This window comes from Festucalex cinctus, chromosome 15 (genome assembly GCF_051991245.1).
Source record: "Festucalex cinctus isolate MCC-2025b chromosome 15, RoL_Fcin_1.0, whole genome shotgun sequence".
NCBI lineage: Eukaryota > Metazoa > Chordata > Actinopteri > Syngnathiformes > Syngnathidae > Festucalex > Festucalex cinctus.
Genome location: NC_135425.1, coordinates 12,927,988 through 12,946,302, shown reverse-complemented (window position 1 = coordinate 12,946,302; position 18,315 = coordinate 12,927,988). Strand labels below are relative to the sequence as shown.

The 18,315-nt window shown below is 39.4% G+C and overlaps 1 protein-coding gene across 5 annotated transcripts in view; it reads right to left on the bottom strand.

Annotated features, from left to right (window-relative positions):
• LOC144002021 (uncharacterized) overlaps positions 1 to 14,337 on the bottom strand; it is a 169,925-nt gene extending 155,588 nt beyond the window's left edge. For all 5 annotated transcript variants that reach the window (XR_013278650.1, XM_077496813.1, XM_077496815.1 and 2 more), the window contains exons 1-2: positions 14,238 to 14,337; positions 6,542 to 6,742 (exon numbers count right to left, since the gene is read on the bottom strand). Coding sequence is in view for 4 of the 5 variants with exons in the window: in XM_077496813.1 (XP_077352939.1) it covers positions 6,542 to 6,742; positions 14,238 to 14,247 (211 nt within the window). In the remaining variant the exon portion in view is untranslated. The remainder of the gene's footprint in view (positions 1 to 6,541; positions 6,743 to 14,237) is intronic.
• Between the last annotated feature and the right edge of the window lie 3,978 nt (positions 14,338 to 18,315).

The following is an 18,315-nucleotide window of genomic DNA, read 5'->3' as shown; positions in this document are numbered from 1 at the left end:
GACTAAAAGTTGTTTGGCAACATACGCTCATCTTTAAAGTCACACTCCCAGCCTTTTCTCCATTATCGCTGCAATTAGACGCCGTGTAATGAAAAAAGCATGTGAACGCACATACTCCATAAAATCCTACTTTCAGCACCTCTGAAATTAGAACTTAAGTCCCCCCAGAGGGGCTATTAGGCGACAAATCCCCACCATTGACCAAGTTCTGCCCTCTGCCCGCTCATGACTGACGTCCTCCCCCCACCCGACCTCTTTGAAGTTCATCGCCGCAGCAACCACGACATCACATCCTTTCCCGAAAGCGCAAAATACCAGTCGGCCCCTTAAGTACGCAAGGGAAAGAGCCAAGGCAGGTCTGCGGGAAGGGAACCCGGACAAATCGGAAGGAGCCAGATGTTTACATCCCATGCAAACTTGTGTAGACATGCGCTCGCCGTGGGGCTGCATTAATGATGGCGGGGATCCATCTTAAAGGAGGTTGCGGACGGGGGCTTGCATAGGTTGTGGCCATGCACACAATCACCAAGTCACATGTGCTTGCAATAAGTTGGTCTTAGCCGCTCTGATCCGACAAACAGATGCACGCAGGCGAATGTTCTCTTGCCGAAATGGGGGATTTTCTAAAGAAGAGAGAAAACATTATAATTGGGACTCGATCAAACTTTATTTATATGAAAATTATAGCTTGACTTTTATTACTGAATGAGTGGAGAAATTAAGCAAGCAGACGGCCATGCCGTGCGTGCCGAATGCCAAAATGTCATCATGACTGCACATCTCTTTATTTTTGAAAATCCATCATTTTTGTCGACAATGAAGCCCGCTTTAATAATTTACCTCCTACTTTGGAAAAGGCCTGCCCATAAAAATCATCATATTTTCATAGGCATTCATTAGTCTCATTTAAAATTAAAACTTCCATTTGAGTCAGAAGTAAAAGTCATTGTGGAAGCGCTGCACAATATTTTGGGTGAATTTAATTTTAATATTTTTTACTTTCGGTGGAAATTAAATATTTATTTCAGGAAAAGGAAAGTGAGGTCTACTGTTTGCAGTGTATGTGAGCAACAAGTTTCTCTTTAAAAATAGGAGGGAATATTAAGTATATTCAACCCAGATTTTCCTTTAGGATAAGGGTAAAGCATATCATTTTCATAAAATTTATTAAATATGACTTTTTTTTCAAATACAGTGAACCCCCATTTATTTAGGATCCCTATGCGTAATGTTTTTTTGTTTTTTTTTAAACCTAACAGTGAGAAACCAGATAAAAACTTTTCAAAATATGATTTTAACACTCCATATGCTTTAAACCCATTTTACCATTAAGAGACTTAAACTTAATAAAACACACATTTTAAAACATTCCTTAGCAGCTCTTCTTACTCTTGCTAACAATCAGATAAAAGGTGAAATGTGTTTACTTGAAGATGACATCACTCAGTAGAAGTTTACTGAGGCTGTCACTTAAAGCCAAAGAGAATTCAACTCTCTGTATATTTAAACAACAATATGTTCATACTGTAAAAAAAAAAAAAAACTCCAATATCGAAACTATGCTACTACAATACTAATGCTAACCTAAAGTGAACTGCTAAAGGAGATTAGCATTGATGCTGAGATCATTTTAAACCTTCAAACAACTGCTACTATATACAGAGAGCAAAAACGCATATAGACAGATCATACATTACTCACAGGTATGTATTCTGTCGGCTGTGTGGGAACAACAAATATTTCAAATGACAAAACGTTGTACTGGACTACAATGGTTGTCTTCTTAATTATGTTGTATCTCTTCCAGGAAACCTCAGTATTACGTGGCTAAATGTGGTCATACTACACTAAAGGCAACCAACTCTATATTTGGAAATTGGACTTGCCCGTATACTGTAAAAACCTGAATTGGAAACCTGCGATATGGCCCCGAAAAATAATTTGCAGTAATAAGACAGCATTACTTTTTATATATAAACCTACTAAGGGAGTTCTGTGAATGGAATGGACAGAACTGTTCTGCATTTTCGCTGCATCACTCCTGAGCATTAAGTACTCAAAAGTGTCATGGGCGAACAAATGATTGATTGACAAAAAGACTGCGAGAAGCAAAGATAAAGAAAAAAGTGCAACAGAAGGTATGTAAGGGCGAATAAAAATGTAAAGATTGTGTGGAATGCTTTCGGGTGAACTGTGGATGAACCCCTGAACCCCAATCTGCACCTGACAGACGATGTTATTTGCATTGACATACAACCACAAACTAGCAGCCGGCGTGTTGGAATTCCACATTAAGATGAAGAAGAAAGGGTGGGAAAATAAATAAAAATAGATTTAAAAGTAAATATTTCCACCATGGGAGAGCGTCTGTGGGAATATTCCACATCCCCGATAATTGCGGTACATTTAATACGTTAACATCCTGTACCGCATTACCTCAAACATACATTGAGGTCTGGGGGGAGTGTGTGTGTGTGTGTGTGTGTGTGGGGGGGGGGGGGACTTTACAGTCAATCAGTGGCATTTTTCAACAGGAGGGGGAAAAAATGTGGCATATCAACCACTTAAAATCAGCTAAATAAAGTGTGCTCTAATAGGGAAAACCTGAAATGATTTTGAATGGTATGTAAGAATAGTGAAAAATATGGAATAATGTGGAATGATATAAAATTATCCTGAATAATATATAATGTAGAATGGTGTTGATGGAAAATATGGAATGACATTGAATCATAAGAAAGAAATGGAATGATATGGAATCTTCTGTTTAAAATGTCACAAATGAATATAATCTTTGCCATCTAGGAGTGCAGCTTTATCCCGTACTGTACATTCAAATTATCTTTCCTGGTCATACACTGGTTAGCCTGTCACTTGTTGCTAGGCAGATTTCTTACAGCAAAACACAAATACAAGCATGTTCTAGCCAAAGCCAAGAGGCTGTTTGAATACTTAGATGAGGAATGGAGTTGCAAAATGTCAAAAACAAAATGATTAGGAGGAAAAATGTATACACAAACACACTTTAATTTAGTATAATCGTTGTTACAGCTGTCATTTTTGTTATAGTTTTTCCTTTTTAAATAAATTTGAGTCGGGTTCTACATGAAATATAAAATTCATATTACAAACAAAAAATAATAGCACGGCAATTGTAGTTTTTTCACACGCATTTCCTGAATACACACTGTGGTATACCATTTAGTCTGCCAGGAGTCATTTTCAAAACAGAGCTAAATGTACAATTCTGATTTTGGGTCAAATTACCTATAACTACAGTGGACAGTCACCTATTCAAAAACAATATCAATATTTTTCTGATTTTTTTTCAGATATTTTTATTTATTTATTTGTGTTTATCGAATTTTTCAAGACTACATGAAATTTACAAATTCATTTATTTTTAGATTTTTAACCAGTCCAAAGTATATTATTTATTAATTGATTAAATTTAATTTATAAAAATATTATATTTATATAATATTGTACAAAAAAATACACACATAAATGTTTAAGAAACGAATATAACTGAACTGCTTTTAACAAATGTACTTTAAAAAGAAAGAAAGTATAAATCACTGTAGCTTCATGCACAGATTAAACATTAAACATTTAATTAAGTGATTCTTTTGAGTCCCACTAGAGGGGGATCCCGCTAGTAGTACACAAAACAAATGTGTACCACTAGTGGTACTTGTACCACACTTTGCGAGATTCACTGGCCAGAAAAGCTGAAAACGTGGGACGGTTTGTGTAAATACGCTATATTTGAGATCAAGATGGAACACGCGTTTTAGCACCTTTTGTGTTGTTGTCACATGGTTGCCGGTGTGAAATCTGTGAGCTGTCGTCACCTTTTTAAACGGCGGGAGTGCAGGGAGCCAACGACGACCGCAGGCCGTTGCCGTCGGAAGAGCGTTTAAGCCGCCTAATGCCATGTTTGTTTTGCTGCGCGCTCTCGACCCTCTCGCGCCGCCATTGGTGTGTTGGCTGTCAGGCTCCTCCCCTCTCCCTTGTCCTTCATTCACTTTCCCCTCACTCGCTATTTTCTTTTTCCCCAATGGACTCGTTTCCTCCTCCTACTGCTTCTTCTTCTTCTTCTTCTCCTCCCACAGGGGGCCGTGTGCATTCCTGCCAGGAGGGGCGGAGGTGTCTGCGATCCAGCCTCGATAAGGACCAGGCCTCCTGCTCTCGCCCACTCCCTGGGAAAACGGGTGCCCCCTCCTTCCCCTGGCAAAGAGGGATCCCGGCACTTTGAGAGCGCTGCCAGCCGAGACTTAGCATGATTTGTTTGTCTGCCGCTGCAGCATCTCTTCATTCGTAAAAGTGAGCACATTACTCCTGCAGGAGATCCAGAGGGGTCTGCTAACATCAGAACGGGAGCGAGCAAAGCGGGGGTAGGAGGGGGGTTGGGGGCTGTTAAAGAGGTAGAGGAAGGCGGTGAATGTAGGCCGAAATGAGCTTGGAATATGATCCACGGGCTGGAAACAGTCAACGTTTCTTGACCTGGCGTGCGAGTGAGATAACATGGAAGCCTTCTCTCACACACGCACAAAATTCCACTAATCACTCACAAAGCATTGGCAACATTGAAGGGGCTTTCACCCCGATTTTGTCCCCCCCCCACCGTTTTTGTAACATGCGTCCTGGCGTATAGCGGTCGACACCGGGCAGAGGGGCGGCTGCTCGGTCGGCACATTGATCTTTCATCGCGTCGTACATTTAAAAGCATGAGGGGAGGAGAGGCTGGCCCCTTTTTTTTTTTTTTTTTTTTTTTTTTTTTTTAAATGGCGGCCCGTTGGAGCCTGCCTCGGATTGTTCCCAGTTTCCTCAGATTGTTTTTTCACCGAGTCAGGCCGCCGTGTTCGGCCGCTCTGTAAAGGTAAGGTGGAGTTTATGCTGACGCTCGGGGCGGCACGTAACAACCGGGACACTCACACAATGGTCACAACCTCGCTTGTTCCTCGGCTATTAGATATGTGTGAGACTCAGCATGGCGGCAAGTCTGCGATTAATTCACAATATGGATTTTATACATAGTCATTTTAATTGTTTTGAAATTCATTTGTCAAAATATAATTTATAATTGATACAGAGTCATCATTTATGACCAGTTTTCTTTTGTCCCTTGATATTTTATATTTAAAACCGAGCACTCGAATAATTGATCCATAATTGATTGGGCACTCGCAATATTGCTTTTCTCAAAATATACCTTATATTTAATACTGAGTTGCCATTTAATTGATCTGTAATTTGTTGGGTGCAAGTACTTGTTCTTCACCACCGATATGTTATAATTAATACAGATAAATAATATTGATAATTCATAATTTGGTTGGTCATCAGCCCCACCAGATCGAGCCGTCTGCATCTTTTTTTGTTTTTCCTAGTAAGTATGGTGTATTTAATACAAAGCTGGTGGGGGTTTCAATGGTTTATATGAGGCACATCTCAACAGATTCAGCCATATATCATTTTTCTCAGATATATTTTATAATTACTACAAATTATTGATTTAATAGTTATTGCTGTCTTTATATTTTTTGGAGTAATATTTAGCAATTATTTTTGTAATTTTCTTCTGTGATTTTAGTAATTTCATACAGTGACCTGCTGCATCGAGCAGTTTGCACATTATCCCCAATTTGTATTTTATAATAAATTCAGAATACAGTAGCCATTTAGCAGAATTTTCCTTTGTGATATAAAGGGTGTGAAAAGATTACGCACAGGATATAGATGTCATTTTTTTTCCTTGCTGAAATATATATTTAATACAGAGTAGTTTTGTACTACTTCTTTATTGGCAGTACCCCAAAGTCCAATCAGTCTTGTTTAACTCATAAGTAGTAGTCAATTTTCTTTGTTTTTGATACACATAATATATACAGATTTGATTGTATTCGATACCTTAATTTTCACTAACAATTCATTTTGCAATAGAGTGCAGTGTTTTAGTTAGAAAATAAATTTGTATCAACAACTTGACAACTAATATTTCAATCCTTATGGTCATGATTTGGGCTTTAGCTTTTTGTGCTAAAGGGCACGTGACAGTCAATTTTTTATTGTCACCTCTCTAGCAGTAAAGATTGAGCTTCATGGTTTCTGGGCTATCAACAAGTTGCAAACAAAATCCCAAATTTTGGTTAAGTAGCGCCTCATCACTTTCAATTATAAAAACACTGCTGAAATTGTGAACACTCTAGTAGCTTTGGGTTGTTGCATGACACCTAAATGACAACACAAGCATCCATCAAGTTCGTCCGAGCTAACTTTGACAGTATGGGATCGATTAAAGTCAAGGAGAGTTGTCATAAAAATTTGCATGTCTGACTTGTGAGTAGAAAAAGGAAATCCGTGCTTCCTTTCTCCCAACGACAAACAGCTGCTGCGCAAATCCTTTGAAGTGCACTTGATCACATGACTTCATCGCATCCCCAACTATTAATCAAAACCGTTTCGGATTAGCGAGAGGGGAGCAGAAGAAGGAGGGCTCTTAACGCAAATCAAATTGCACTTAATCGGCTCAAATTACCTTCATCAATTTGCATGAAAGCCTCGGCGGTGGTCAACGACGTCCAATCATACGGTCCACTGGCGAGCGCGTGGGCGCGGCCCCCCTCCGATCCCGACGGGATTCCATTGATCCCACGTCCAGCAGCGGGAGGAGGAGACGGCGCGCGGGCCCTGAACTTGGTCATCTCGCTGGCGTGATATCGGGTTGCTCCGCCGGGATCTGCTCGGACGGGGAGAGGGAAACAGGCTTCGCATCAGCGGATCAATTTCCACTGGGCCTTGAATATTTCGTTTCATGGAGTCTTCAGGAGGCACACATATGGACCAGCCTGGTCACACATGACACATTCGTGCAGCGAATAGTGCACCGTCACCACAAGAACACACTCAAAAACAACCTAGTTTGGGCCAAAAATGGGTTGACCAATCTAACTAGAGTTGTTTTTACACAAGTTAGTGGCTTCACTCTCAAAACTACTTGGTCAAAAATAACCCAATACATGTATTGGTCAAAAATTGGACCAACCTGCTACTTGGATCAATTTCACCCAACTTAATGGGTTGTTTTGTAGAAAACAAACCATTTTTTGTATAAAGCAACCCCCAAAAATCAGGTTGTGTTGATACAAAATAACCCAAAGTTGGGTCAAATTGACCCAAATAGTGGGTTGGTCCAATTCTATACCAACATATTTCTGACCCACCAGTTCTCAGGGTGTATACGTATGAACGCCTTACACTCTTAAAGTAACCCAAATTGATTGAAATAGTAGTGCTAACCCAGCACCGAGTCCAAAACTGAACCAATGCTGGAGATTTTTTTTTTTCCAACACACTGGTTTGAGATTCGACTCAGTCTTCATTTTGATCCAACATGGAGTAAAAACTACCCATGCCGATGTGTTAAAAATACCAAGAAATTAGTTACCACACTCTACATTGTGTCAAAAATAACCCAATTTGGGTCAAATGGACCAATCCACTACTTGGATTAATTTGACCAGATTGTCTAGGTTGTTTTGCAGAAAATAACCCCCACGGTTTGGTCATTTGGTATCAAACAACCTGACAAATTGGGTCATTTTGTACAAAACCACCCCTTTGAGAGAGTTGGGTCAAACTGACCCAGGTAGTGGATCTGTCCATTTTTGACTCAAATTGGGTTATTTTTGACACAGCAGTTTTAAAAGTGTAGGTTACCAGTAGAGGTGTGGTTATACTCATCCAATCTTCAACCAAGTCTTCTTGGTTAAAATAATTAACCCAACCTTGGATAAAAGCAACCCAATCTGTCCAAAGCACCCAGCATGCAAAAACTTGTTCGGTTGTGTGTGACGTGGGCAAGCCTGGATTCTGGACGTAAGCTGTGGCCAAGAGCAGCTCATGAAAAAAAAAAAAAAAAGTACTTAATAAAACACGATATAGGAGGGCTGCCAATGATGAACCATGAAATAGCAGGGAATGCCGTTGAGCTAAATTTAGCAATTCTCTGCTGAATAGATAATAGCATTCTCAAACATATTACTAATAATGATTTTAAAACACTTCACAAGGAAGTTCAAGCTCCTGTCCCACCATACGAGAGGTTAAAGGTGTGGGCTCAATATTTGGCAAGCAGCAGGGAACTCTCACTGCTCCCAAAGAGTAAGTCAGCATTATTTGAGCTGCAAATACTTGTTATTAAATGTTACTGAAGCAGGAAGTGAAGGCAAACAGGATTAAATGTCTTTTCATAATAACCCTGAAATCGATTAGGATGGACAAAATAAGAGATTGTGGTCTTTGATTTGGGACACACACACACACACTACCTAGGTTAAGGACTCAAGACTAGATCATGTTTCCCGTCTCTTGTACATGAAGTGGATATGTCTAATTAATGTGCTCCATCATACTAAATATGCATTTCATAAGTCACGTGGAAATCATGTGATGTCCAGGCTGCAATTGGGCGATAATGAATACAGCCGACGACGCCACTTCACCCCGGCAGAGAGACAGGATGTTTCAGCAGTGAAACCAGAGCCGCTCGCCATCTTGTATTTGTTTATTAAGGATGCACGTGTACTGCCTTATACTCCCAGGATGCTTGTAACTGAGAGATCAGTGCATGTGGGGCCATCGGGGCGGGCTATGAGCGGTGAATTATTTATTGAGGGGATGGGGGAAAAAAAAAAAAAAAAAAAAAAAACTAAAAAAAATAAATAAAAAAATCATTACCGGACAACAGAAGCCACAGCACTGATGATGCGTTTTAAAAGAGGCACCGTAAAAATATTTGATTTACGCAATACTTTGTGGGGTGGACTTAACATTCAAAATAGTATCGTTTCATAGCGATATTTATCATAATTCTAGCTAAAAATTTTAGCAAATGATTGCACAAAATGTTTGTCTCTGTGTGCCCTGCGATTGGTTGGCAACCAGTCCAGGGTGTCCCCCGCCTACTGCCCAGAGCCAGCTGAGATAGGCGCCAGCACCCCCCGCGACCCTTGTGAGGAATAAGCGGTCAAGAAAATGGATGGATGGATGGATTGCACAAAATGCGGAACGAAATGGTGAATTAAGGAATTTTGTTTAGTTAAAGACTTTCCTCCGATCCAATCGGAAGATCTGCAGGGGCGTACAAAGAGGGGGGCCGGCAGGGCCGGTTTTCACAGCTACTCCCCACCCCCTGTAGATGGGGAAATTTCAATGTGCAGCAAAATGTCTTTTGCCTGGAAATAAAAATAAACTTTTTCTTTTTAAATGAAATAATAGCGAATTATCTTTGTGAAACAAAAAAGATGCAGTTAAGTCCAACGTCAATCATTATTACGATTTCTAAACCATGTCGGTGTCTTCTGTGCTGAGACTGTGCTGAAATTGGTGATTGATGACTTTTTTTTAACAAATATAATTAAAACAGATGCAGAAATAATTGTGAATTAGTCTGTTGATACCATGTAAAGAATACAAAAGTGTATGCAGTAAATACAAATATTGAAAAAGACAGCGTCATCTTATGATCAGACCGATGATTGTTTTTTTACAAAAATTGTTAAATAGGCAAACATGCTTGAATATACTTTAGCTGATACGTAAACAGTACTGGTACGTGCAGTAAACTAAATTTAAAAAATAAAAATAAAAATAAAAAGTATTTAAATTGTGACTGATCGCTTTTTTTTAACAAATATGATTAAAACATGCCAAAATACTTGAGAATTATTCTGTTGATGCCATGTGAAGAGTACAAAAGTACAATATGCACTAAATTACAAAAAAATATAATAGGTTTGGTGATTGATAATTTTTTTATTTTTTTTATTTTTTTTTTTTCTGATCTGTGATCCCAAAAATCCTCATGGGGTCAACTAGACTAAATGTCTTTTTATTTTTAAATAATATGATCAATGTCAGCATATTTATGCCCACCGACAGAAATTGGAGCTCCCAGCGGAAAACAGCATGACCTCTGACCAGCAGAATTCACTTCCCATCAATATTTCTCTATAGCCAGATTCAAATCACAAATGATTTGTTCAAATATCAAATAAATCCCATCTGGTTGCTTCCTCTCCTTGCTTTGTTGTGAAGTTTTTGTTTTATTTTTTTCCCCCGGCCGAGTGAGGCAGCCAAGGAAAAGCGAGAGTGGGCTGCCTTTTGTCATTCAGCGGGCCGAGCCCTTTTTGGAAATCACCGTTCTCCTTTCTCTATTCCCTCATGGCTGCACGAGAGGGGAGCTTCGCTCGTAGAATCGCAAATGATGCTCCCCCTGGCTCCTAAACATACACGTCAATGATTGTCGCTACATGACTCAACGCGGTAGATGATTCCGATTCGACTTCCAAAATATTTACGACAACAGGATGCGTCTATAACTGTTAAATCAATATGACCTTATTTTTTATTTTTACAAGAAAATAATAAAATCAAAGAAATCTGGAGATAATTTACAGCTGGAGAGGTCGCATATCGGTGTTTAAGCTAAAAGCTCCTCCATTAACAGTTTGTGCTCGCTCAGCAAATAATCAATCATGCCAGTGTTGCTGTTTAAAGCGGGAGTTACTGAAAGCAAACTTGGAGCTACCTTCCGTCATACGCACAATACATTAGGAGACGGATTTAAGGCAGCTCTTGTTCGGATAGACTCTCCCCATTTGTCCAGTAACTCGGGTGATCAGGCTTTATGTCCGCACCGGTACCAACGGGTCAGATCGTACAAAGACAAAAAGCAGGCAGGAAAGGTTGTGCAAAAGTTGGAGTCACTCTCAAGCGAGCGGCGTAAAATCCCAGCAATTCGCCGAGCATCTGCAATGCTGACAGCCTGATGATTTGCAGGCCCCGCGTTCAAATAAGCTCCATGTGAAGACTTTATTTTGCACAAATCATAGCAGAGAGGGATTTGCATCCAGACGGGTTTTTTTCTATATATATTATTTTTTAACAGCTTCCCTACCAAACGCAAGACACTCCCTTTACACTCGTACGTGTGTGCAAGTGTTGTGACTGTTGTGAAACTAACATCACTATTTTTTGATACACCTAACACACGTAAAAGAGTTCTTTTCGACATTTCTAACATTTTATATTTAATACAGAGCATGATTGACTTGTGAAATAAATATGAGCAAGATATGACATTGTTTCAATAATTCATAAGTAATACAGATCAGTGATATGGTTGCAAAATTAATGAGATTGTGTGATTTTTATCTAATATTTTAGAATTGATATATTTGGATGTAAACTAATGGGGAAAAGTGTTGGTCAGAGTTTATCTGGCTTCCTACTTTTTTTTGTGTGTGTTTTTTTTTGTTTTTTGTTTTTTTTAACACAGCGCAATGACTCACTTGTGTAATTAATGAGTGGGCAGTGCCCCCACCAGATGGCCCCGTTTATCATTATTCAAAATGTATATTTTGTATTTAATACAGAGAATTGTTTCTTTTGGTAAAAATAATGGAAGCAGTGCCCAAACAAAGTGTTGGATTTACATCAAATATTTAATTTCAACACAGTACACCATGGAAACGAATTGGATCAGGGGATGAAACATTGACGATTTGGGGATTGCCCTATCAGAAGGCGGCTCCACTAATTCTGCCTAGCAACAAGTGATCCCAGATGATGACGACATCTGTTGAAAGCTCTGCTTTGCTGTAGATTACAATTAATATCAATTGAAAGGGTTAATATTGAATAATGCGGTGTCTGTAAAATCTGCATTTTATCCAAAAATAATAATACATAAAATGAAACAATATCTTAACATGGCATTCTCAATACCAAACTGTACTCTACTTTGGATGAATGCAACAAATCAAGTATGCAGTCAGCATAGATAAACAAATACAAGATCAAATGATGTAAAAGTGACTTTAAGAAGGTCAAATGAAAAAGGGGGGGGGGGGGGGGGAAAGTGTCTTGAGCCTCCTGAAAGACCGTCTCAGCGCTCATAAAAAGACAAGTGACATGACCGGGAAGTATCCCCTGGAAGTGCGCGTGTGCACGTCCGGTTGGTGGTAAGGAGAGAAAGAGGGTAAAAGCGGGGGCGAAGAGGGGTTGGGTGGGGGGGTGTTCGTGCATCGGCCTTGCACTTTTTTTTCCCTCCTTTTTGCCCTGAGCGCCTCAGTTTGTGCGCCAGGCGCCGAGCAGAGTAATCTGTTTACAGTGTGTGCGTTGATGGTCATTTTTTATGATGTTGTTTAATCCACAGCGGAGGGAGGGAGGAGGGAGCAAAGAGGGTGGGAGGGGGGTAAGAGGATGGTGGGGGGAGCAAGGGGGTGGGGCGGGGGGTCTAAGCGGAGGCCCCAGACAAGCTGGCTCCACTGGGCCATCTCTGTAGCCTATAGGCTTCTTTTCTGGCAGCAGAGAGGCAGGTGTAAATCTCTTGCTGCCATCTTTCTCTCATATTGCCAGCTTTGCATCACTCACCTCCAGGTATTATTATTATTAATATTATTATTATTAATTATCATTGTTCTAGTTTTAAAGCAATTATTTTGTTTATTCATTTAGTAGGCAGAAAGCGCTTGGATTTGGAGCTTTTTTTTTTTTTTAAGCATGCAAATTATGACGCAAGAGAGGTGGGCGGGGTGTTCTTAATGAGCCCAAGCAAAGTTGATCCACTGGCCAATCACGCATAGGTCGTGCAACACCTCTGATCACGCAAAGGGTGTGACGCAAAAAAAAAAAAAAAAAAGTACTGCAAAAGTAGGTTTGTGCCACTCTTGATTAGGGCACTCTGCCAAAGGATGCTTGCAGACATGAGATAATGAGGTCCTGTGATAACGCGGGGCTCCTTTAAGGTTTTCCCATGAATGGAGACTGTCGCCAGTCCACACAGGCGCACTGTGTATCGCCGGCTCGCTACTCACTCATTTGGCGCGCACAAAAGCTGATCGGCGCCCAAATCCCAGCTAACAAACCCCACGTCGTATAATGTCCAGCCCCCCGACTAATTAACTGGAATCCCACCTTATTCTTTTTAAATACAGTGAGCAATTAAAGCGCGATGTGGGCCAGGAGAGGTCTCCGGGGCCACGCTCGGTCGCCAGGAGCATTTGTGAAGGTCTGCAGCTTCTCTATAGGCCATGGATCTTATTAGGTGGCTGACCCCGGCCCAGCGAAAGGTCCCCTCGCTAACTAAGATGTTTCCTAATCGGATTTTAATTGGTTGGTTAGGGCTTGTGTCCTGGTCTGTGTGGCGGCAGGCTGCATGGTGGAGCCCACATGAGCGCCGCCAGACATGACACTTGGAGCTCACATTTTGGGAGGGGGCTGGGAGGGTACGTCCAACACAGTGTATGGGGAGCTAAAAGCCTCAAGAGCAGTGGTTCTCAAAAGTTACACTTACATCACTTCAGAAAAATAGAAATATATAGTAGGCAGAGTGTTCAAAGACAAGGCAGATGTTTTACGATGAAAAAGTATATTGATAGTCCATATGTATTTGTCAGACTTTAAATCACTTTCTTCTATAGTTTGGCTGGTCCTGCAACTTATATTTTATGGTGGTTTGTATATTAATTTTAAAATAGATTTCAGACCGGAGCCCAACATCCCCGTTCCCCAATCGTCCTGATGGCAGCCAACGAGTGCCAGTTGGGTTCAAAACTTCCACTTCTGTGGAAAAGTTTGCCTTTTTGGTTTAAAATGGCTTCCCTTAAATCTAAAGTCGTATTGTGGCCAAATGTAGAATCCTAGTCCATTATTGCACTGCATGGTGCACTGGTGCAGATACATTAGTTGCCATGCATGATTACTACTTTGGCCGTGCTCCATTGACTGTCCCATCCCAAGATTACCGCCCTGTGACGATTTTACTCTAATTCTCAAGAGCATAAAAACTTTTTTGCGATATTTGAGTTTTGTTTTCCAAATTACTGTGTTTCCTACGGTGTCCAACCAGTTCGCTTTTGCGCAACTTGCATTTTGCGCAAAAAAATGAGGGTAATGAAACGTAGATTGGCGGACTCTCCCGAAGGAATGCCCACCTCTTCTATTCAATAAGCAAATAAGCAAATGCATGCATCATACTATCACAGTATACAGTAGTCCAATAACCAAACACAAAATAAACAAATCACGTTCACGTGAAACACGTCACTAAAGTATACTTAGCCGAAACCAGTAACGAGGAGAGCTGGCTTATCACTCACGAGCCATACGAATGATGTACACTAGTATAATAAAAACTTGACAGGGGCATTCTAAGAGATTAAGCTCACCTTTTAGCATCTGCACTAAACATATGGGAATTCAGGCCATCTGTAACTTTATGAGACGAGCGAACGCTAAATGCCTCGACGGAAGCCAAAGGTAAACAAGAGACTCAAGGTGCATTCAAATACCTCTCACAATGTAAGAAATCTCAATACTCCACAGAAAACTCAATCAATGACTCAAAGGACAACAACAAGTAATTGTTCAACAATTTGCCATCATCACGATTAGCGAACGGGGATTTTTGGGATGCCAGTCTGAGCTCTACTCCTCTTGTTTTTTTGTAAAATAAAGTTCCCGCAAAAATGTGATAGACTCCAAAGCGACTTAAAGTGGGAAAAATACGGTGCTGTTCGCGTACATAATTGAACAAAATGTTTCACATACCACCAGAGTGAATCCGCGTACCTCTAGTCGTACTTGTACCACACTTTAAGAATCACTGTGGAAGAGCAAGGCTTCTCTTTCGAGCAGTTGTTTCCAAACGCCAAAGTCGGTCGTAGAGAGCCAGAGTCCTACAGGTTTTGGATGTTTCTCTTCTCCAACACACCTGAAGCTTATCAGTAAGCTCTGTATGAGCCGGATAACGATCCTGTTCATTGGAACAGGTGCGTTGGAGCAGTGAAACATACGAAACCTGCAGGACTTCTTTATTTTATTTTTATTTTTTTATGTTTTTGTTTTAACCACTGCAATAGTCCACAATTCAACCTCAAACCAAACTTTGGTGCTAACACTACTGTTAGTTCAACTAAAAATAAACATGTTATATCAAATTATGCTAAACGATACCTGACAAACTATCAAGACACACTTATATAATACTGAGGGGAGTTTGTAATAATTCAACCAAAATAATAGCAAACATTTTTCAAATTTCACTGCTCTATTAGATGATGCAGATGTACCTACGTAATATAATGAGGATATTTTTAAAGATATGAAAGATTAAGTTATTTCGATATTATATTGAAGTTTTTAAGTAGATTTGGCTCACAATGGCAAAGCACATGACATGGGAGTCAATACTTGTTGCTTCTACTTAAGTTTACTAGACTGATATTGACAGAAAAGTCTATTCATATTACTTATGCGCTTTTAATGGAGGTTTGCAGATGAGCTGGTTGACTAGAACACAAATTGGAAGCGAAGAACATGTATTTGACATATGACCCGACAAAGTGTCATATACAATATCTGAAATATAACTGAAAAAATTAAATTAATCTTCATGAAACACATGCCACCATTTAAGTGCTTCTAATTAACTACAAATTATCTTCTGGTGTTCTAGTAGGCTTGTACTGAATTTTTTTTGTTTGTTTTTTATTTCTGTCAGAAGCCTGACGATTAAGAATACTGCCATTTTGAACTGTCCTTAATTCCATCCAGTTCCATCTGGGGGGGGTGAAGGGGGGGGGGGGGTAATCCCAAAATCATGATGGTGCCACCACCATGCTTGGCTTTAGAAGTTCGAGTGGGTTTGTGTTTGCACCGTTTTTCTTCAAATTTGACAAGGCAGCAGGAATTATAAACAGTTCAAAGTCACAATAAGTGACATAAAAAGTCTACCAGAACATGTGAAATTTATTTTGGTTTAATCAGAGGCCCTTACAACGGTGGCAGGTGTGCGCTGACTCCCATTTAGTTGAGTTTGAATATAATTGGTTCATTATGAACACAGCCGCATCACATTTATATAAGGGTGTGCACACTTGTCCAATCACATTCTCTCTCTTTTTATTCCCTTACCATCAACAAATGTGTCGTTTGTTTTTTTCCCCAATTGAGTCATACAGGTTATTAGTCACATTAATGGTGGGATTATTTTTTTTAATGATTTATCTTGGTATCACAAAAACATGACATTTGACCAGGGGTGTGTAGACTTTTTTTTTTTTTTTATTATTATATTTCCTCTTTATAATACATGCATCTATTAATTGTTTATGTTAACTGTACCAATAGACTGCAGTTTTACTTTTTTTTTTTTTTTTCAAGTTTTACCGGACAGTGGTTACCTTAACTATTTATATGTTTCTTAAAACGTTGCCTGTACAGTCGATAAGGGACAAATAATCATTTTTAGGGATGTTCAATACTACTTTTTTCAGACCGACACCAGTACTGAACTCTTGTACTGCTACCAATAGTACTTTTGATTTGATTTGCTAGGCCGTGATAACTTGAAATAAGGCCTTATCGGCGCAATATACCTGCTATTGTATTCGCCCATCCCTAATCATTATGTATTGTTTTTAATGGAAACTACTGTTTTGAATTCAGGACAACCAGTGATGGTGTTCAAATTTGGAGGTTCCACAGTATTTTTACAGGGGAAAAAAAGTGAGGCACTTATATATAAGTATTCAAATAGTGCGCTGTATTGATTTTGGCATAAAATGAATTTTTACCTCTGGGCTAACTCAATCAAATGAACTCTTTTTTTTTTTTTTTTTTTATCTTAGCGAAGGAGTGCCGAGGAGACTCAAAGGGAGCCATGAAGGCAAGCATGACCACAAATGACCATCAATTCATCACCCGGCGCTTTGATGGGAAAACTTAATGCGGCAGCTGCACACGGGCCGCCGACGCTCCTGAATCACATAAGCAACACACACGCACAAAAGAAAAAAACGAAAATGAAAGGCGCCCAGGTTCAGCTTACGTCCAAACACGCTCCCCTAATCATTACCCCCCGAAAATGTCTTTATGCAAAACATCTGTGGGGAATTCAATAAATGAGGGCACGGCTCTTAACCGCATCCGACTTATTTTGATTTTCATGTGGCTTTCGTGTATTGTCTAGCTCCGTAAATACGGCCCGGCGTCGTATTTCAAATGTCACAAGTCTCCTGACGGGACATGCAATTTGAACATGAAAAAGCAGTAAAGCCAAACACAGCTAGTAAAACCAAAGGGGGTGGGGGGTGACTCTGAAAGTGACTCATATTTAACTCATAAGAGATCTAAAGGAAGGACATTTAAACGCATGTCGGGTGCATATATAGTTGAGTGCATCTGGGGATCTGGTATTATCCCCCCCCCCCCCCCCCCCCCCCCAATTTAATAGACTATTAGAATAAAGGTTCTAAAGGTTAACAACGTGCTTTGTCAGTGCATAACCAAATGAACCTGTTGACGCACAGGGGCCACAAAGTGCATATATTGGTTCCCGTGTGGGTTTCCATTAAAAGTGAGCTTCCACTTCAGGCGGATAAAATACCAAAAGCGGGTGGCGATTATGGTTCATTAATTGGGAAACTCATGTTGGGGCCCTAATGTGTCACTGCGCCTTATTTCTGCCACACTCAAAAATTCAGGAAAACTGAAATAATAAGATAAATCAGTAAAATATAATTGCTATATCTCTGTCTTTTCATTCATTTTCTGCAATTATCTTTAAATATGTACTATTTATTTTGAATCTAATGCCTGAGTTTACTTTAAAGGTTCTTTAATTGGTCTGACTACAAATAGGGTACAACAAAAACAAAAACAAAAAAGTTAAAAAAAAGTTAAAAGTTATCTATCCCAGTGATGAACAGTCACAGGCGAAACAGTGCTCCACATACATTTGGGAATAAACTGAGATCAAACATGATTATTTCATGGAAACTTTTTTGGATATGTTGTTTGGTGGTTTGCTGTGAGAGTTTATTTCTATTTAAAAAAAAAAAAAAGAGAAAAAAAAGAAGAAAAAAAGCCTTGACTCAATAAAAGTTGGCAATCGTACATTAAAGTTGTGCAACATTTGTTGTATAAACTTGATCACTTTTGAAAAAAAATAGTTAATTAAAATCAGTGGTGGGCGAGTGCCAATCGATACCAGGTATCGGCTTTATTTAAAGACATCAGTCGCGAATGCCCTCTACTGGTCGTTTTACGATCAGGAAGTACAAATTATAAATTAGATGAATAGAAATTTATTTCATGCAATTTTAAGAAAAAAAAAAATCTACATTTGGATATACTTTATATAGGTCTTTCTATAAAATATGTCTTTTTATATATATATATATATATATATATATATATATATATATATATATATATATATATATATATATATATATATATATA